Raw genomic sequence first — 22,665 nt, forward strand, 5'->3', positions numbered from 1 at the left:
TCTCCAATAAAAAATTCCTCCATTTTCTCACACAAACCATGTGAGAAGATTACATAGTCTACTACACTTACTCCATTGTAAGTATTGCAAGTGAAATTACCAGACTTTGCCCATCTTTTAAAGTTGCAAATGGATCTTTGTGGTCAAGCCCTCTACCTTTGTAGATTTTTGAAACTTGTGACGCAAAATAGCATGTTGCAAGCCCCATCAAGAAAGCCAAAGGGATAATAAGGCTCCAACTTTTGAAATTGGATAGAACACCGAGGAGACCTACGAGACCTAGGAGACCAAGGGGCAATCTGGAGGAAATAACCGACGATTTTGATGCAAGAGAAATAATAATCAGAAATCCAATATCTGCCATTTATAATAACAATCAAAATACAGTTATGTGTCATTTGCAATATTCAAAGAAAAATGATTGCATTCACTAGATTACATCATAATTTTTTATTTTTGAAATCATCGTTATGAAAGCCTTATTCCAAAATAAAGTACCGACAACCTAACTAATATGCTGCCATCTCACTCTCGGCCTTGAAACTTTTGATATTTCCATTTTAAAAGCCTTATTTAAAAATAAGGCACCAACTAACCTAACTAATATGCCGCCATCTCACTCTCAACCTTTGATATTTCCATTTTGACAGAATTTTACTAACCGCAAATCCTGTAGAATCCTCTGCGGTTTAGACTCCAATAAGCAGCCATGTACATTTTAGTAATCAGGAATCCTAACATACTTCCACTACTGCCTGTTGGCATATTTGGAAGTTTATCACGCTTCTTCACGCTTCTTCACGTGCGTGTTGGCTTAATGTTCTAAGCGGACAAATAGCTTTTATGGCATACATTATAATGGTGATTTGGAACTGAACTCTGCTTAGATAATTTCAGTTCGGTACAAAAAAAATTAAAAAACCAAATAAGCGCTTATACAAGAGTACGTTTTATCCACGTAGTCAGACTGAATTGTGTGTATATATATATATATCAACATTCCAACTCTGAAATCTTTTCAAAATTGTTATCTAAACCAATTAATATTACCTTGGAAGCATGCGAAACTCCTAAGCACTCACAACCATGTAATCATGTACTTTGTGCATGTTCCGTCCCTTCAAAAACTTATGCAACAAACTGAGTAAAACTGTGACGAAATCCAGGGAATATGTTATTTCATTGGTATAAAGGAAAATCTTTACATTGAGTTTACAGTTAATTTCTTAGTCGAGGGTGGCGTTTAGAGATAGAGCTCGAGGGGGAGTTATGAAGCTCCCGTCCAGGAACAATTTGGCTATCTTTCCGTAAGCAGCATCCGTCAAATGAACACCATCCCAATTGAAATATTGTTGAGGATTTGCGCATGCAACTGCTCGTCCTACACCGCACCACATGCTCAGATTGAAATTATATCGACCACCAACTCCACAACATGTCCGTAGAACATTTTTCTGCAGCCCTGTATCCACGCACTCACCCGCGTTCCATTCCATTCCATTGAACGAAATGAATGGAGATGGCACGAAGTGAAATGAATTAATTCGAGTTTTGATCAAAATTGGGAATATGTCAAAATTCATTACTGTTGAGAGCTATAAATCCTGCAATTTAATTTTTCTCCCTTTGTTTAATTTGCTTACCGAAGGACTGTGGAGACTTTAAAACATTGAGGGCCGCTCCGTAATAGTCTGCAAACACAAATTTAACTTGTGGATGTTGAAATTGCAAATGTGCAACTCGCGCTCTGAGAAGATGATTGCCCTTACTGGCGAAATTGTTGAACCTTCGCAGACACCCCAGTTTGTCCAGCGGTTCTCCATTTCGTGATGAAGCTGAAGCATATAGTGTTAAATATGACGGTGAACAGCCAATGGGTAAGTTATTCTGAACTAAAATCGTCCTTGCGCCGCCCACTGTAATGAGTGTCTGCAACAAACTCACAACACAATAAAGAGCTGACATGTACAGACTTTGGATTTAATGAATCAAATAAAAATGATTAAGACTCAAACTCACGCTAACCCTAATCAGTGTCTGCAACCAAATACCCATCACAGCCAGCAGCTGGTATGTATAGACATATCTTTGGATTTAATGAATCAAATGAGATTTATCAAGGCTGAAAGTCACCTTGAGCGCTTTTGCGATCTTTTCCACTACTAAAGGGATGAAGGTATGCACTTCTTTCATTGGCCGACGCTGAAAGAATGGATAGTTGTAATCGTTTCCGCCGATCTCCCCCATCAGAAACAACGCATTCGCAAAATGCTTGTCACAGTCTGCATTATATAATTCATTAATACTTTAGGAGCAGAGCAAACAACTATGCTCCAATCATAACTCAAGTTGATGAGTTTGAAAAGGTTGAATTCATGAAGTATAAACTCATATGAACTCTCGATACAGAGGTAACATTTTTCTTTTTGCTTTTAAATATAAAACTATAAACTTTTAAAAGGATGGAGTTGTTTATGGAGGTGGAAAAATTGTTTGATGGTTAAAATAGGTTGAAATCCAGGTAAAAAATATTTAAAAAATCTTGTAGAGGCATTGTTTTAATCATGTTTTTGATGATGGAAATGGATTCAGGTCTATCAAAAACTTGTGAACCACCTAAAATTTTGATGTTTAACAACTTGGATTTACAAAAATCCCTGCCAGATTTTCTCAAAATATAAAGAAAATCTCCATAACTTTCCATACAAAAAACAATCTCAAGCACAAAAAAAATTGATTAAAATTTAATTTCACATAATTTGCCAGTAATGGCATGTCTTTAAATGTATTATACATTCTGAGTTTTATTTGGCTCACAATATGAGGTACGCGTAATTCTGTCCGTCAGGCCTTTTAAAATAGAAGTAAAAACTAAAAAATATGTTTTAAATAAAAAAAAAAATATTGGTTATAATTAAAAGGAAGGATTATGTGCTAAAGTAATTAGAAATTTTTATAGTAAAATTTTTATTTAGTTTTATATATTATATTTAATATTTAAAAATAAAATTTAAACAATGAACAATAACACATTATATTTTATACTTTAAAGAAGTTTTCAAGATAAATCTATATTGATAATAAATACTGTGAAATTATGATATATTTAAATATATAACAAATTCACAATTATAATAAATTAGAAATGAACTCTGATAAAAATACATTCCTACTAATAATGAATTCATATTAATATGTTATAGATATGTATTAAAAAAATAATCTATAAACTAATAATCCATACAAATAAGAAATTGAAATTATAAGAAAAATACTAAACTGCTGGTTATCAATTAATATATTTAATAAGAAATTGAAAAAATAAGAAAAATATTAAACTGCTGGTTATCAATTAATATATTTAAAGACAAAGGTTATATATTAACATTTCATATAAATAATAGATTTTTTTAAAGTTATATTTTTATTTTATAATCCATAAGAAATAATTACATATTTTTTATAATATCTATATGTTTATATATATTTTGTAAGTTTAGTAAGATTTTAGGATTTTGTTTTATAGGTCTATTATTTACTTTGCTACGAGGAAAGTAACACAAGATTCAAACTCAAAATCTCTGATTTGATGAGACTTTATGCCACTACCATCACCACTTAAGTATTTAATATATTTTTAAATAAAAAATTTTAGTATTAAGGAATAAGAGATACACATATCTACCTCATATCAAATATAACACTTGGATTTACAATAAAATACAAATTCTACTTCTCCTAATTTAAAAACTTTAAATATATATATATATATATATATATATATATATATATATTCACTTAAACAGTATTATACTTATTTATAAAATAAAATATTCAATGACAGAAAGCGTAGATAAACAAATATGTAATTTCTTTTATAAATATTTTATACAAAATGAAAATTAAAACCTTTTACTTAAAATCAATATTAAAATTATCTTATTATAATCAAAATTAAAATATTATTTTTTAAATGCCATATACCAATAAGAATTAAAGCTTATTCTTAAAACTTTAAGCATAGTAGGTTAGGTTGCGGACCTACGGATGAAATGATTTAATGTTTATGAAATTATCAATGCCGATGCAATGATGTTAATGAAATTAACAATGGGTAGCACTAAGAAATTAATGATTAATGATAAAGTAAAACATCTAAGCAAATGCAAGTGAAACAAACTATTTGGTTTCACGGAAACAAATTGTTTGGTGACAAGAAATAAAAATCGCAGAAAAAGAAGTGGCAGTACCTCGGTAGTTGTCACATATCTTGCGTCTTTGCGTTAGAAACCAATTAATCTGAATATCCAGTGAATACGGCGTCAAAAGCGGCCCTATATTCCTCACTTTGAAGAAATCAGCCTTCAACGCTGTGGCTCCAGCCACTGCGAAGTTAACACCAGTGGCGGCGACTGTTGAAGTATTTCTTACCCTCAGATATGGTTCTAAGAACGGCAGACCGAAAGCTTGTGCTGCAAAACAAAATTTTACGAAATGAAAATGAAATTGAACAGACAAGAACATATATAAACATTAAGAAACCCAATTATTTTCAGAAGGTTTGAACTACGGACCGATGTAATCTACGATCAATCGCCCATCTGAGTACCGGCCTGTTGCTTTGCGAAAATATGTTTCGCCGTAAGGCAGATTGGCAAAATTTAGTTGGCTCAGATTACTTCCCCCAGCAACTGCTGCCGCTAACAAATTCCCCGTATCTGCCAGAGAATCTCCAAAGCTATAAATGGCGCTGTAACAGCCACCCACATTTCCAACAACAGCATAACTTCTGGCTGAATGCTGCAGAAACAATATTATCACTGGGAGTAACACGATATTCAGACTTTTAAACTTCATTCTGAACAATATTATCACATACAATATCGGGATTCATCAATTTCATTCTGGCATGTTTCTCTCAATCGCTCCTATTATAATATGAATCAGGAAATTAAAAAATCCGGACTGTGACAATAATCTTCTAACAGTCTTTTTCTTAAAGATTGTCAAAGATTGAAAAATGAGAAATCAAAGCTCTAAAAAAAAAGGAGGCCAACGTGCGATTAAAGTTTCTTTTAAGAATATTTTTCTTAAAGAATGACGGATGAGAAATTAAAGCTATTAAAAATACACGACTGTCGGAATATTTTTCATTAAACAATCTCTTTTCTTAAAGAAAAATGACAAATCAAAGCAGCATAGTATAAACAATGCAATTGCTTTCCTCCTCTACTGAATATAACAAGGCGTGGTCAGCAAATTCCGTCCGACATAATGATAGAGTATGAGTGATCCTAACAGAACAATAGAGTATACGCATCTCCCTGAAATTTTTTTTGAATAAAAGAACAAATAATTCAGCTAAATTCACTAACTTCCATTCCTCAAATTACCTGGTTACAACGATGACATTTCAGCCTTCTATCTTCTGTTAAAAAACATAGCACATGCCAAAGTAATGAGGAGCCCACTTTGGTTGAACTCATTTTCCATGTCTTCATTTCCTGAAATTTGCTGGTGGCAAGAATGACGCGTCAAACTTACATTCTTTGTAAAAACAAGAGGCATGCCGAAGTAATGATGCACCCACTTTGGTTGAAGTAATACTCAAAGTACATTTGTGGCTGACGGGTCATGAAACTTGTTCTTAAAACTGGAAGGCAACAATAATACGGTAGAGAAAGAAGTTAAATTTGACTGGCCAACTAATACTAAGCAGAGTAGGAGAGCGATTCAACACGTATGCTAAACACCAAATTACTACTTAAAGAAAGGGAAAATCGAACAGAAATGAACATATAATCAAATCGCAAACCATCTAAAATAATATATGACAACCCATCCAAATAATAATTGGAACGCATCTGGTATGCCTTGAATTTTTTAAACATAGATATAGATTTAAACCCTTTATAATTTTTCTTTATAGGGTTAAATATAATGGTAAAAAAGGATTTGATATAATATTAAAAAAAACTAGGAGTTTTTTTAACTCAGATTTTTTATGATAACATCTAAAGACATTTGGAAAAAACAATTGATAATTTATGGGGAAAAGGTTTTAAATTGTTATTTAATTTAATAAAAATTATAATTCAAAATATATAAACTAAAGATACAAAGTTTATTATATATTATAAATAAATATATTTTTAGTTACTATATGTAATATTTTGAATATTATATCTTTTCAAAATTTCCATATATGAAAATTAAAGAGGTTATCAGTTGATAACTTAATGTAATTTTCAATATAAATTAATTAATATATATTAAAATTACTATATTTTCAAAATTTTTTTTTGTACCCTATTTACTTTTTATGTCCAAGTTTGATATAAATGTTAGTTATATATGTCAAAGTTTGATACGAACGTTACTCACCTATATATTTATGTAATTGAAAATTAAAGAATGAATATATGGAGTGATATTTTGTAGAACTTTAAAAATATTGGATATGTTAATTAGTGAACAAAGTGCGTCTTGGTTTTTAAGAAAGATACTATAAACATGGTTTTATGTTGTAATTTTCTATGTTAAAGTTAAAGTTTAATTATGATAAGGAGTTTAATTATGATAAGGAGGATTTGAGTTAATTAAGAAAAGTAAAGTTGTAAATAGTGAAATATTTGTTATGGAGGTTATATGATGGTGATGATGATTAATGTTTATTAAGATTCATGTGGTTTTATAGAATGTCAAGAAAAGAGAGTCCAATTGTCATTCTTCAAAATCTTGTTTCTAAGGAGTACGGAAAGCTATAGGTGGGTTGGCTTAATAAGTCAAGAAGATTGGAGGTGTGGCCGATGATAGGGAATTGGAAGTGGATGTGGGCAAGAGGCTGGCACTCTAAGAGGACGTGTTTTTCATTTTCCATCTTCTTAGTATCAGAAATATGACAAATTCTATCATCGCTGGGAGTCTTGGTAGTAGACCACATCGGTCTCACTCCAAAGCTCATGAGAGTTAGTTCTGATCCTGGGGATGTTCATTTTCTTCTCTAGTGCTAGTCAATATAGAGAGATAATTTTGGTTATCAAGGGTTGGGTTGATCACCTCCTTATAATACCTTAGCTTCCATTTACAGTCTAGCTCCTTAACATCTGAGATATTGTCATTAAAACTAGAGGTAATATTATCTTTGATATTGTCCTTGCTTCCCATGAAGATCTCCTCCTTAATCCCCAAAGGTTGAGCCAAGACTCAGCATCCTTGAGACCTAGGTGGCGGAGGCCTAGGTTGGGGTTTTGACTACAATTAGAAGAAATTTTTGGGAGCCACTTGGATTCCATATTGTGAAGTTTCTTCTTATACATCACATATCTAAACATAGCAGCACTTTCAATGGGGGATTAGCCCACTTCGATCAAGATGATAAGATATGGAGTATTTCCCTTGATCTTGAGGTTATAGGTTATGAATTGCTTTTGGATCATCTCAATATTTCTCCATGAATTCCTAGATATATTACACCCCAAACTTCACATCAATATAAAATAATAGGGATGAAAAAAGTCTCAAACAAAAACATTTTAATTAAAATTGTTATTTTTAATTAAATAATTATTTTATTTTAAATTCAATAATAAATTATATTTATAATATAACAAATAATTTATTTTTTAAAGTGTAATAAAATTATTTTTCCAAAGTATAAATTTTTTAATCATGAAAAATTAATGAAAAAATTTCAGATCAAAATATTGAAGATATAACTAAATGATAGACATGTGTCTTTTCCAATTCATTTTTTAACTTTAAGTTTAACTGGTTTTTAAAATTTAATTTAGCTATTAATAACTAATAATAATAGAAGAATTTAATTTTTATTAACTATTTACATTATATTTTTATTAATAATAAAATAAAAAAAAAAAATTATTTATTTCCAAAATAGTTATGTTTTCTGTTTTTCAATTTAATTAAAAAGATACTATAAAATAAATCTTTTATATATATTTTAGTCATATGATATTGATAAATCACTTACTAATCCTCAAATCCCTTAATTAATAACTTTACTATTTGTTTTTCTAACAAATATATGATTAACTTATATATTATATTTTTTAAATAAATAATTATAATAATACTTTAAAACACACTGATAATACGAAACAAAATTATAATTTATTTGATTTTATTGTTCTATTTTTAATTTAAATAATCTGATACTTATTCCACTCTACCATCCATTTTTATCGATATATAAATATTAACTCGATGAATGACCTCTTAATTATACATTATTTTATTAAATAACTAGGTGTAATTTTTAATTCAAACATTAATTAACTTATGTATTTGTATAAATCATTTTTGAGGTTATAGAATTATAGGTAAAAAATATAATGACAGTGAAAAAAGAACACAGCAATAATCCATTTAAGAAAGAAATAGAAAGTAAAAAAATAATTTTTATGAGGACAAACATGAAAAGAAAAACGAAATAGCAACGTGAAAAACCAAATTACGTTACAATTACACTGGAGCACCCTTCTCTACTTACACAAAATCTAATTAACTTTTTAGCAGAGCAGCCTTCGCTATTTACACAGAATCTCAAACTATTTAGTAACATTGTGTATTTGAAGGGCTTAGCCAAGTTATTTGAAAAACACATAAAACCAGATATTTGATATGCTTAATTACTCAAGCTAGAGAGTGTAAAAAAGCATTCGCATGAGGCCGACAAAGCAAAGAACCGTGAATATACCGATGAGAGATTGAGTTATGGTCTGATATGGAGTATTTTAAAAGACAATGCTGTCGAATTTTATGCAACATAAATCAGGTAGCGTAGGTACGGAAGATGTTTCCACCGAAAGTCGTTTAACTTGGATTGTGTCTACATCTTCAATCCACGATCATTTCAATTTATGGAAAACTTATGTCGGTAATTGCCCCTTTAGGTTGAAGGAATAAAGGCCGTGGTGTCCCTTCGAAGTTGAACAGGTTATGGGAGTGTGGAAATGGTGAGGCGGTCCATGAGGTAGAGATGGTGTATTGGTGAATAATTTAACACTCCACCTTAATTACCACTTAAAACTTAAGTTTAAGTTTGACTCAACATAATTTAAACATGTTTGTTTTTCTAAGTCTCGACTATGCTTACAATGACTCAAAAAGTTGTCCATCTGATTATGGGATGGACCTATTTTTTCTTTTCTTCTAGATCCTGTATTTTCTCAATAGCTTCATCTTTGTCTTTTTATTGTAAGCCCAAAATTTCAATTTCTTCATTTGTTGTTGTTGCAGTTGTTTCATTGTTTGATTTTTGTTTAATAAAAAGTATAAAAAATCATTTTAGGTGGTCTATGCAAGTCTTCTACTTCTTCAAAAATCATCTTATATGTGGACTGATGCCATATGTCATCTTCTATAGTTTTCTTTTCATCATCAATCTTTTGCTTATTAATTTGCTGCAACATAAGTCCATAGTAAAATTTTATCTCTTTAGTACTCCAATACACAAAAATTTCATTGACTTTTTGATTTTCTACATTGTCCATGTTGTTTTCAACCTCCAAGGCTACAAATTCTATGCATACTTCATCAACACATTTTATTTCCAACCATTCTTTAAGGAACTTTAATTCTTCTTCAAATTTTGTTGCATCTTATTGGTTGTTAGTTTCAAACCATTTCTTAATGAACTTTAATTCTTCTTCAAATTTTGTTGGCTCTTCTTGGTTGTTACTAACATCTGAACAGTCAAAATCAAGGCTAAGTTTATATGAGAAAACATCTTCAGAACCATATTGATTATGTTTCTCTTTATATGCAATGAGAGCATTCTCCTCTTCAGCTTCCTTCTCTCCTTTGTTATTGCATCATAATCTTCATTTTCTGCTAGTTTACTAACCTATGTTACTCCAAACAAGTTATCTTCCACTTATTTTCTAGACACAATTAGGCTTCTCTCACCAAATAACAACATATCAACAAGTTGTTTATGTTGCATCATGTCAAACCTCTCATCACTAGCTAATTTTTCTTCATCAAAGTTAACATCAGTGATTTCAATTGTTTGATCCACCAAACCAGTAATTTCAATTGTTTGATCCACCAAACCACTTGCTGCCTCACTCTTAGTTCTATCTATGACAAAATCAAGACCTTCTAGTAACACACCAACAACATTGTGATCCACTTTCAAATGGGATTCACCAAACTTTTCATCTTTCTGTAGATTCTCTAATATAGATCCGCCTTCATTTTCATCTTCAAGCACAACACAACATTACTAAGTTCAATGTGCTTAGTCCCCCTTATACCAAAAATCCTGTCAAGGATATCCCAAGCATCCTTTGTTGTCTTTGCATCTACAATGAAGCGAAAAATGTTTTTACACATTAGTATGCATTTTAATGCCAATAATTTTTTTTTCCTTCTAAATTCCAAAATTTTCAAATAAACTATAAACACTTATTGTTGCTTTTAATTTCTTAACCTCTTAACCTTTCCCACTTATTTAACCACTATATATTTTAGAATATTAGAATATTGACTGAATATAAATAGCATTATAAAACCATAGATTTTATTTCTTCTTGCACAATATGACTACGGACTGTTCACCAGATTTCTATCCAGTGTTTGCTTCAAGAATTAAAAACTTTAACTTTATAAATAACACCACATCCAAACGTTAGAGAGGCAAATACGAGATCAGAAAAACTCTATTGTAATTTTCCGATGAAGAGGAAGATTCTCGATTCGTCCTGTATCGAATCCTCTTCAATACCAAATTTTGAAAGGTAAACCACCAGAAGACTTGAATGTAGAAACTACAACAACAATACAAACTCCGGAGCCGATCGTCGCTCAAATCCTGCAGATCTTTCAAATTTGTAATGTCCATTGAGCATCACCAAATAGAATTGGAAAGAAAATTTGTTTGGAGTTTTCTAGTCTCTGGAATTTTGGTGTTTTGAAATCTATTTGCAATAATTGCATCTGAAATTTTAGTGTTTGTGTTGGGAATTTCTGATAATTCCAAACAAAACTGAAAAACAGAACAATACTTTGTTTTTAACACAGCGAAAACAGAAAAAAAAAAAATCGCTTTACTGAAACTGGTGTTTCAGCAACGCAGTTTCGTCAGTTGCTGTTTGCAGTGTTTCAGCAACGGTGTTTCAACAATGCTGAAACTCGTGTATCAGCAACACTCTGTTTTGACGTCAAGACTATTTTCTGCTTACGGTGTATCAGCAACACTCACAAAAACTTGTACTCATTAACAATAAACTAACTGTTACAAAAACATCTTCCTCACATAGAGGGATTTTCACAAAAGATTATGCTGAAGAGCATCTTCCTCTTGATAGAGGGATTACAACAGGAACGCTTCAGTTCCACAAACCAATTTTTCACTATCAGAAAATTACAGTTTCAGCACTGTTGTGCGTTACAAAAAGGAACTCTCTATCATTCTTTTAACATTCGAAAGAACTATTGTTCATTACATTTATATGTTAAAACATATTTGACTTTAAACAATAAGATAATAAAAATACCTTCTAAAGCTTATCTGCGTATTGAATGTAGCAAGCGGTGATGCCTTTTGAAGAAATGAAGTCAGCTGTTGCAGGGGAATTTAATGTTGAAAATTTAATGCACATTAATGTGGAAAATATCAAGCACGACTTTGAGGCATCCAACAGTCTCGAATATCTATAGCAAATCAGATTTTTGTCCAGCTGTTTATGTTGTAGTTGGAATTAAATTCGAACACTCCCCCTTAATTTCAACTGCTGGGTTTTTCTGCATACCCAGGCATTTCCTGAAATGATCAAAACTTTTCTTTCCCAATGGTTTTGTCAAGATGTCAGCTAACTGATCCTCTGTTCTGCAGTGCAGCAAAGCAATTTCACCATTGTTAACCAATTCATGTATGAAGTGAAATTTGGTGTCTATGTGCTTTGTCCTTTTATGAAAAACAAAGTTTTTAGACAATGCTATTGCCAAGCTATTGTCACAGTAAATGGTTGTGCCCTTTTCTTGTTCATGACACAAATCTCTGAGAACTCTTCTCAGCCACACTGCTTGGCATGCTGTTGTTGTTGCTGCCACATACTCTGCCTCTGCTGTTGACAAAGACACAACTGGTTGCTTCTTGGAAGCCCATGAGATGGCTCCCGATCCCATATGAAACACATATCCCGATGTGCTTTTCCTATCATCAACACTTCCAGCCCAATCACTGTCAGTGTAACCTGTCAACATGAAACTTTCAGAAGAGGAGTATAAAATACCAAACCCCTTCGTTCCATTTACATACCTTAGAATCCTCTTGGCTGCCTGCCAATGAGTCTCTTTCGGTCTTTCCATAAATCTGGAGATTAAACTCACAACGTGCGTAATGTCCGGCCTAGTTGCTGTCAAGTACATAAGGCTGCCAACTATGCTCTTGTACAATTTTGGATCAAAATCCTTGCTGTTGTTTTCTTTGGTCAATTTCAACCCCATTACAGTTGGAGTCACAGCTGCTTTGCTGTTCTGCATGTTAAATCTCTTCAACACTGCTTCTACATATTTAACTTGAGAAATGAAAACACCATTTTCACTTTGGTCTACTTCAATTCCAAGAAAATATCTTAAGAAGCCCAAGTCAATCATTTCAAATTCACTTTTCATGACTGCTTTAAAATCAACAATGAGAGAAGCATCATTACCAGTAAAAATCAAATCATCTACATATAAAATAATAATAAGAATCTTACCGGCATTCTCCTTTATGTAGAGTGTGGGTTCACCATCACACTTATCAAACCCATTCTCAATTAGTTAAGTATCTATTCTGCTGTACCATGCTCTTGGAGCTTGCTTTAGCCCATAAAGAGCCTTCTTCAGTTTGCAGACTTTATGCTCTTGGCCTTCAACTTCATAGCCTGGAGGTTGTTCAACATAAACCTCTTCTTTTAACACTCCATTCAGGAATGCAGATTTAACATCAATCTGATAAATCTTCCATTTGTGTTGTGTTGCAATAGACAACACTGTTCTGACTGTTTCCATCCTTGCTACTGGTGCAAAGGTTTCATCATAGTCTTTGCCTTGTTGTTGCTTGTAGCCTTTCACAAGTCTTGCTTTCTGCCTGTCAATCTTGCCTTCAGCATTTCTTTTGGTCTTATAGACCCACTTAACTCCAATGGCATCTTTGCCTTCAGGGAGGTCCACTAACTCCCATGTTTTACTCTTCTCAATTGCACCAATTTCTTCATTCATTGCTTCAATCCATTTATCGTCATTTACAACATCTTCAAAATGAACTGGGTCATCAACATGACAATACAAAGCTAATAATGAATTCAGACCAGTATTGTTACTTACCTCTCCTTGTTCATAAATCTCATTCAGATTTCTGAATCTTGGTCTTCTTGGTGTGCTTGGAGTTCCATCCGTACTTGAGGGTATTTTTGATCCCTCTGGTGTGCTTGGAGAAGCACTTCCTTGACTTCTCAAGGCTGTTCGAATTCCAGCTTGTGGTGTGGTTTGTTGTACTTGCTGTGGTGGAGGAGGAGCCACCAAGGAAGGATTATTTGTTGCTGTCCCTTCCTCTTCTTCTTCGTGAGACACAATTGTCTTCACATTCACTGTCTTCTCTAAGCTTCCATCCCAAGCTTCATCTTCAATGAACTACACATCTCTACTTACTATCAATTTCTTGGTGGATGGATTATAAAGTTTGTATGCTTTTGACTCATCACAATAGCCAATAAAGACACACTTCTCCCCCTTACTGTCAAGCTTCTGCCTTAGCTGATCCGGTACATGTGCATATGCTACACAACCGAATACTCTCATGTGAGTGACATTTTGCTTTTGACCACTCCATGCTTCTTCTGGTATTTTGTTCATGACAGCTTTAGTTGGGCATCTATTCAAGATGTAAACTGCACAAGTAACAGCTTCAGCCCAATACTCATGCGGCAAGTGTTTTGCCTTCAGCATACTTCTGACCATGTCAAGAATGGTCCTATTCTTCCTTTCGGCAACACCGTTTTGCTGAGGTGTATACCTCGTGCTGAGCTGCTTTTGTATGCCATTCTCTCTGCAAAAATGCAGAAAGTCTTTGGAGATGTACTCTCCTCCTTTATATGTTCTGAGCACTTTGATATAATTCCCACACTGCTTCTCAATAAGAGTTTTGAAGTGGCGGAATTTCTCAAACACTTCACTCTTTTGTTTCAGCATATACACCCATGTCTTTCTGGTGTAATCATCAATGAAAGTTAAAACATATTTATTTCTCGCAAATGATGGTATTTTCATTGGTTCACATATCAGAGTGAACAATTTCCAAGGGTGCTTTTGCCCTTATACTCTTTCCTGCTGGAAAGCTTTCTTTGTGTTGCTTGCCCAAGATGCAGCCTTCACAAAGGCTGTCCGGTTTCTCGATCAATGGCAATCCCTTTACCATTCCCTTTCTGTGCAACAGATTCAAGCCTCCGAAATTGAGATGTCCAAATCTCAAGTGCCACAACCAAGTCTCATCTTTCACTTGTTCCTGAAAGACTTCTTGTGTTACAACTGCAATAATTCTTCCTTCCTTCATATCTGCCCTGAGTTTGAGAGGAAACATTCTATTGCTGGTCATCTGCACCTGTGCAATGATCTTCTTACTTGGAGGTATGTCTCTGATTGTACACATATCATCTTTGAAGAACACATTGTAACCTTTGTTAATGAGTTGTCCAATACTCAAAAGATTACATTTTAGACCAGGTACATAGTATACCTCTGGCACAATCATCTGTTCTCCATTTCTTGCTTGGATACTGACTCTGCCCTTACCCTTGACAGATATCTTACTATCAGTTCCTGTTGTTACCTCAGATTTCACATTTTCATCCAAATTGGCAAACATTGCAATATTTCCAGTCATGTGATTACTATAACCTGAGTCTAAGAACCAAAAATCTTCTTGTTTGTCTTGTGCTATGTTACATGTTAACAACACGTTCTTTGGATTCTTATCTTCTTCATTTGCAAAATTAGCATTCTGCCTACCGTTCATGTCATTTTATTTTTTCCTACATTCATTGGCGTAGTGCCCATATTTCTTACAATAATGACGTTGGACTTGGGATTTGTCATACCTTTGTCCATGAGCTTGCTGTTTGCTTGAACCTTCATTTTGGTTCTGATTGCAGCTCCTTCTGCTTGTGCTTGCAGGATTATTTCTACCTTTGTTTTGGCTCCTTCCATGACCTCTGTTATTTTCTCTGCCTCGACCTTTTCCTTGGACAAAAGACATCTGAGTCTTGAATGCTTGCTCAAAAGAGGAATCTGTTCCTCTACTCAGTCTGTGTTCATGAGACATAAGAGAAGCACTCAGTTCATCTACTGTGAACTATGAGAGATCCTTTGTTTCTTCTATTGCTACCACAATAGATTCAAACCTTGAGGGTAAAATTCTCAAGATCTTCTCTACAATCCTTCTTTCTTCAAGAATCTCACCATGAGATCTTATCTGGGTTATCAACCCAACAACCTGAGTAAAGAATGAATCTATTGTATCAGATTCCTTCATGCTGAGTGTTTCAAAGTCTCTCCTCAACGTCTGCAACTTTGCAGTCTTCACCTTCTCCATGCCTTGATAGGCAGTTTTGAGAATATCCCATGCCTCCTTGGATTTTGTTGCTGCTGCAATCCATGGAAAAACACTTTCATGTACTGATTGGAAGAGAAAAAAGAGAGCTTTGGCATCCTTCTTCCTGTCGCTCTTCAACTGGTCTCTTTCTGCTACTGTCAAAGTAGCCAACATTGTTGCATCTACAGGTTCAACATAGGCGATTTCAACCAGCTCCCATATTCCTTGAGAAGCAAACAATGCTTTCATTGTTATGGACCAATAACTGTGATTTTTCCCATTAAACTATGGCAGTTGGGAATTTGTTAAACCTGTTCCAGCATCTACCATCTTATCCTGTATAAATAAAGAAGAGATACTGACTGTATAAAGAAAAACAAGCAAAAACTTTCTCTGTTGGAGAAAATCTGCTCAATAAGCTTCTTACAGCTCCTACAGTGAAAAAACAAACTCTATTTTTGACTCACTGAGTGCCTAGACCAGCTCCGATACCATGTTGGGAATTTCTGATAATTCCAAACAAAACTGGAAAACAGAACAATACTCTGTTTTTAACACAGTGAAAACAGAAAAAAAAAATCGCTTTGCTGAAACTAGTGTTTGAGCAATGCAGTTTCGTCAGTTGCTGTTTGCAGTGTTTCAGCAACGGTGTTTCAGCAATGTTGAAACACGTGTATCAGCAATACTTTGTTTTGACGTCAAGACTATTTTCTGCTTACGGTGTAACAACAATGCTTTGTTTTGACGTCAAGACTATTTTTTGCTTACGGTGTAACAACAACACTCACAAAAACTTGTACTCATTAACAATAAACTAACTGTTACAAAAACATCTTCTTCACATAGAGGGATTTTCACAAAAGATTATGCTGAAGAGCATCTTCCTCTTGACAGAGGGATTACAACAGGAACGCTTCAGTTCCACAAATCAATTTCTCACTATCAGAAAATTACAGTTTCAGCACTGTTGTGCGTTACAAAAAGGAACTCTCTATCATTCTTCTAACATTCGAAAGAACTGTTGTTCATTACATTTATATGTTAAAACATATTTGACTTTAAACAATAGGATAATAAAAAGATCTTCTAAAGCTTATCTACGTATTGAATGTAGCAAGCGGTGATGCCTTTTGAAGAAATGAAGTCAGCTGTTGCAGGGGAATTTAATGCTGAAAATTTAATGCACATTAATGTGGAAAATATCAAGCACGACTTTGAGGCATCCAACAGTCTAGAATATCTACAGAAAATCAGATTTCTGTCCAGCTGTTTATGTTGCAGTTGGAATTAAATTCCAACAGTTTGGAATCTATTTACAATAACCCCACCCTTCAGTCGTAATCCTTCTGGCTCCTCGCAAGTAACCAGGTTCACTCATAAAAACCTAACTTCTCTCTCCACTGGACTGCAAATAGTTTTAAGCCCACAATGAGTCAAAGCTAGGTTTCAATCCCAAAACTCGTTGGCACTCCTGGACACTCTACACTACTATCATAAACCCTATTCCAAATGGCTCAAGCCAATTCCTATTCAAACAATAGGAAACAATACATATGCGCTCAGTTGCTATGCTTTTCTTCCAGGCCACAGTCCTCAGCCAATGCACACGTAATCCATAGCAGTTGTGCCACATAATCAACACTGAAAGGAGGAGGTTTCTTACAATGCTAAGACTCAGTGCTAACCACCACACACATAGGAAGTTATCACTAAACACCACTCAGTACATCTGGGAAAGAAAACACTCACATCTCATGCCATCAGAGTTGAGTTGATCTCAGAAGTGTCCATTCCATATGATAAAATAAAATAACATCCTCTAAAAAAACTCCCAGATATTAAAATCCTAGACCCGCTCATAACTTTAACAGGCCATATCAACAAACACTTAACGAATTTGATTTTTCATTGATAAAGATACCATTAAGGGGATTGGATACATTGATAACGACTGGTCAAACTAATGCTACCAGACAACGAAGGAATCCACACTTGAACAATAAAAAGCAGAAACATCAGTCGATATTCAAGTTTTCTCTGTACTGAGAGAAATATCTGTTGGCTTGAACGACTTCACTGTTGTTCACACAATCTCAGATCTCAGGACTCATGCTCACACACAAGGCTGCACACTCAGGTCAATGAATCACACACCAAAAAAAAAGCTCTAATAGTCATTTCCTGCTTGCTGCATACGGTTTCAGTGCACTGGCCTAATACTCCAACAGCTACACACAACTCGACGATGATTATTGCACTCTTAAACAACTTCAACAAGTTAATCTTCACGGTATTCATACTCCAATTAAAATAGGAAGATGCATACAGCCTTAAGTTGACTTAACTTCAGTTATCAACTTACTCCATCTCCATGCCAGTCAACAATCAAAACCAACGGCAATTCAATCACAAGCAATCTGTTCAACAACTCTTTTCTAATTTACACAACAACGTATTCTCTCAACCTCACTGGTAGATTCCAATACTTTACAGACTAGCTTTGATACCAGTTAAAGGAGCCAGAAAACAACGCTCAACTACAGTTGCTAACAAAAACTACATATTACAACTGCGTTACTGTTGGAATTTTCTGATAAATTCCATAACAGACAGACAAAAATTGCTCTGTTTTTGCACTCTGTTTTGCCCAGAAAAATACTCTGTTTTTATCTCAGAAAATAGAAAAATTCGTTCTCTGGAAATGGTGTTGCAGCAACGCAGTTTTTTTTTTAGTTGCTGTAACTTGTGTTGCAGCAACGCTGTTCGTGGTGTTGCAGCAACGTAAATTTTTGATGTCAAGTATTTTTTGAGTTACGGTGTAACAGCAACGGGGATTTTGACGTCAACCACTTTTGGTGTAACAGCAATAGGAAAATAACTTGTATTTATTAAAAATAAAACTAACTGTTACAAGGTTTGTCCTTCTCTCACATCAAACAACCATAAAACAAAATTACATTCAAGGTATCTGCACTGCTGTGCATTTTTCCCTTGCTGATCTCTTCTACGCTGTTGTTGCGTCTACTCTGCTGTGCACTGCTGTGCATTTCACTGTTCTGAAATTATTCTTCTTCTTCACGCTGCTGCGTGCTCTCCTCTGCTCTGTGTGATTCTTCAGCTGCTGCTAACGTCAAAACAGAACTGCTGTGTGGTATTCATATGCTAAAACATATCTGATTAAAACAATAAAATATTACAAAATATCTTCTAATGCCTATCACCGAATTTAATGCAGCAAGGCGATGATGCTTCTATCAAAAAACAAGTTGGTTGTCTGCAGGGGAATTCAATTGCAACTTTAATACATATTAATGTGCAAAAATATCGGTCTTGACTTTGATGCATTGATCAGCCTGGAGTATTTACTGCAGATCAGATTTTTGTCCAGCTGTTCATTGTTGCAGTTGGAATTAAATTCCAACACTCCCCCTTAATTTCAACTGCTGCATACCCAGACATTTTCTGAAATGATCAAAACCTTTCTTTGCTAATGGTTTTGTCAAGATGTCAGCAAGCTGATCCTCTGTTCTGCAGTGCTGCAAAACAATCTCACCATTGTTAACCAATTCACGTATGAAGTGAAATTTGGTGTCTATGTGCTTTGTTCTTTTATGAAAAACAGAGTTTTTAGACAATGCTATTGCTGAGCTATTGTCACAGTAAATGGTTGTGCCCTTTTCTTGTTCATGACACAAATCTTTGAGAACTCTTCTCAGCCATACTGCTTGGCATGTTGCTGTTGTTGCTGCCACATACTCTGCCTCTGCTGTTGACAAAGCCACAAATGGTTGCTTCTTGGAAGCCCATGAGATGGCTCCCGATCCCATATGAAACACATATCCCGATGTGCTTTTCCTATCATCAACACTTCCAGCCCAATCACTGTCAGTGTAACCTGTCAACATGAAACTTTCAGAAGAGGAGTATAAAATACCAAACCCCTTCGTTCCATTTACATACCTTAGAATCCTCTTGGCTGCCTGCCAATGAGTCTCTTTCGGTCTTTCCATAAATCTGGAAATTAAACTCACAGCATGCATAATGTCCGGCCTAGTTGCAGTCAAGTACATAAGGCTGCCAACCATGCTCTTGTACAGTTTTGGATCAAAATATTTACTGCTGTCTTCTTTGGTTAATTTCAGCCCCACTACTGTTGGAGTCACAGCAGCCTTGCTGTTCTGCATGTTAAATCTCTTCAACACAGCTTCTACATATTTATCTTGAGAAATGAAAACACCATTTTCACTTTGGTCTACTTCAATTCGAAGAAAATATCTTAAGAAGCCCAAGTCAGTCATTTCAAATTCACTCTTCATGACTGCTTTAAAATCAGCAATGAGAGAAGCATCATTGCTAGTAAAAATCAGATCATCTACATATAAAACAACAATAATAATCTTACCGTCATTCTGTTTTATGTAGAGTGTGGGTTCACCATCACACTTGTCAAACCCATTCTCAATCAGGTAAGCATCAATTCTGCTATACCATGCTCTTGGAGCTTGCTTCAGCCCATAAAGAGCGTTCTTTAGTTTACAAACTTTATGCTCTTGGCCTTCAACTTCATAGCCCGGAGGTTGATCAACATAAACCTCTTCTTTTAACACTCCATTCAGGAATGCAGATTTAACATCCATCTGATAAATCTTCCATTTGTGTTGTGCTGCAATAGACAACACTGTTCTCACTGTTTCCATCCTTGCTACTGGTGCAAAGATTTCATCATAGTCTCTGCCTTGTTGCTGCTTGTAGCCTTTCACAACAAGCCTTGCTTTGTGCCTGTCAATCTTGCCTTCAGCATTGCTTTTGGTCTTATAGACCCACTTAACTCCAATGGCATCTTTGCCTTTAGGGAGGTCCACTAACTCCCATGTTTTACTCTTCTCAATTGCACCAATTTCTTCATTCATTGCTTCAATCCATTTATCTTCATTTACAGCATCTTCAAAATGGATTGGGTCATCAATATGACAATACAAAGCGAATAATGAATTCAGAATAGTATTGTTACTTACCTCTCCTTGTTCATAAATCTCATTCAGATTTCTGAATCTTGGTCTTCTTGGTGTGCTTGGAGTTCCATCTGAACTTGATGGTATATCTGATCCCTGTGGTGTTTCAGCATCAGTTGTTTGTGGTGTAACAACATATGTTCTTCCTTGACTTCTCAAGGCTGTTCGGATTCCAGCTTGTGGTGTGGTTTGTTGTACTTGCTGTGGTGTAGGAGGAGCCACCAAGGAAGGATTATTTGCTGCTGTTCCTTCCTCTTGTTCTTCATGAGACACAATTGTCTTCACATTCACTGTTTTATCTAAACTTCCATCCCAAGCTTCATCTTCAATGAACTGCACATCTCTGCTTACGATTAATTTCTTGGTGGATGGATTATAGAGTTTGTATGCTTTTGACTCATCACAATAGCCAATAAAGACACACTTCTCCCCCTTACTATCAAGCTTTTTCCTTAGCTGATTCGGTACATGTGCATATGCCACACAACCGAATACTCTCATGTGAGTGACAGTTTGTTTTTGACCACTCCATGCCTCTTCTGGTATTCTGTTCATGACAGCTTTAGTTGGGCATCTATTCAAGATGTAAACTGCGCAAGTAACAGCTTCTACCCAATACTCATGCGGCAAGTCTTTTGCCTTCAGCATACTTCTGACCATGTCAAGAATGGTCCTATTCTTTCTTTCAGCAACACCGTTTTGCTGAGGTGTATACCTTGTGGTAAACTGCTTTTGTATGCCATTCTCTTTGCAAAAACGCAAAAAGTCTTGGGAGATGTACTCTCCTCCTCTATCTGTTCTGAGCACTTTGATATAATGCCCACTCTGCTTTTCAACAAGAATTTTGAAGTGGCAGAATTTCTCAAACACTTCACTCTTCTGTTTCAGCATATACACCCATGTCTTTCTGGTGTAATCATCAATAAAAGTTAAAACATATTTATTTCCAGCAAATGATGGTATTTGCATCGGTCCACACACATCAGAGTGAACAATTTCCAAGGGTGCTTTTGCCCTTATACTCTTTCCTGCTGGAAAGCTTTCTTTGTGTTGCTTGCCCAAGATGCAGCCTTCACAAAGGCTGTCCGGTTTTTCAATCAACGACAATCCCTTTACCATTCCCTTTCTGTGCAACAGATTCAGGCCTCCGAAATTGAGATGTCCAAATCTCAAATGCCACAACCAATTCACATCTTTCACCTGTTCTTGAAAGACTTCTTGTGTTACGGCCGCAATAGTTCTTCCTTCCTTCAAATCTACCCTGAGTTTGAGAGGAAACATTCTATTGCTGGTCATCTGCACCTGTGCAATGATCTTCTTACTTGGAGGTATGTCTCTGATTGTACACGTATCATCTTTGAAGAACACGTTGTAACCTTTGTCCATGAGCTGTCCAATGCTCAAAAGATTACATTTCAGACCAGGTACATAGTATACAGCTTGCACAATCATCTGTTCTCCATTTTTTGCTCGGATATTGACACTGCCCTTACCCTTGACAGTTATCTTATCATCAGTCCCTGTTGTTACCTCAGATTTCACATTTTCATCCAGATTAGCAAACATTGTAATATTTCCAGTCATGTGATTACTACAGCCTGAGTCTAAGAACCAAAAATCTTCTTGTTTGTCTTGTGCTATGTTACATGTTAACAGCACGTTCTTTGGGTTCTTATCTTCTTCATTTGCAAAATTAGCATTCTGCCTATTATTTATGTCATTTTGTTTTTTCTTGCATTCATTGGCGTAGTGCCCAAATTTTTTACAATAATGACATTGGACTTGGGATTTGTCATACCTTTGTCCATGAGCTTGCTGTTTGCTTGAACCTTCAGCTTGGTTCTGATTGCAGCTCCTTCCGCTTGTGCTAGCAGGATAATTTCTGCCTCTGTTTTGGCTTCTACCACGACCTCTGTTATTTGCTCTGCCTCGACCTCTTCTTTGGCCAAAAGACATCTGAGTCTTGAATGCTTGCTCAAATGAGGAATCTGTTCCTCTACTCAGTCTGTGTTCATGAGACAACAGAGAAGCACTCAGCTCATCTACCGTGAA

At 34.9% G+C, this 22,665-nt stretch overlaps 1 protein-coding gene across 1 annotated transcript; it reads right to left on the reverse strand.

The window, feature by feature from the left end:
- Window positions 1–1,167: 1,167 nt before the first annotated feature.
- Window positions 1,168–4,879, reverse strand: LOC149144935 (GDSL esterase/lipase At1g28590-like). The gene is made up of 5 exons (XM_089452312.1): window positions 4,575–4,879; window positions 4,251–4,472; window positions 2,134–2,282; window positions 1,644–1,929; window positions 1,168–1,462 (listed from the first exon to the last, which is right to left on the reverse strand). Exons 1-5 carry the CDS (start codon window positions 4,855–4,857, stop codon window positions 1,227–1,229), a joined length of 1,176 nt encoding a protein of 391 aa, XP_089308438.1. The 5' UTR covers window positions 4,858–4,879; the 3' UTR covers window positions 1,168–1,226.
- Between the last annotated feature and the right edge of the window lie 17,786 nt (window positions 4,880–22,665).

The sequence above is a fragment of the Pinus tabuliformis genome, chromosome X (genome assembly GCF_031772625.1).
Source record: "Pinus tabuliformis cultivar Carrire ecotype Pingquan chromosome X, CPIR1, whole genome shotgun sequence".
Lineage (NCBI taxonomy): Eukaryota > Viridiplantae > Streptophyta > Pinopsida > Pinales > Pinaceae > Pinus > Pinus tabuliformis.

What these genes read in the sequence shown, in the direction of transcription:
- LOC149144935 (XM_089452312.1), bottom strand. Translation starts at nt 4,857, where the DNA reads ATGAAGTTTAAAAGTCTGAATATCGTGTTACTCCCAGTGATAATATTG. An exon ending in AGATCGCAAAAGCGCTCAAG is followed by an intron (nt 1,930 to 2,133) that starts GTGACTTTCAGC and finishes AGTTTGTTGCAG; the next exon opens with ACACTCATTACAGTGGGCGG. An exon ending in AAAGTCTCCACAGTCCTTCG is followed by an intron (nt 1,463 to 1,643) that starts GTAAGCAAATTA and finishes GCGTGGATACAG; the next exon opens with GGCTGCAGAAAAATGTTCTA.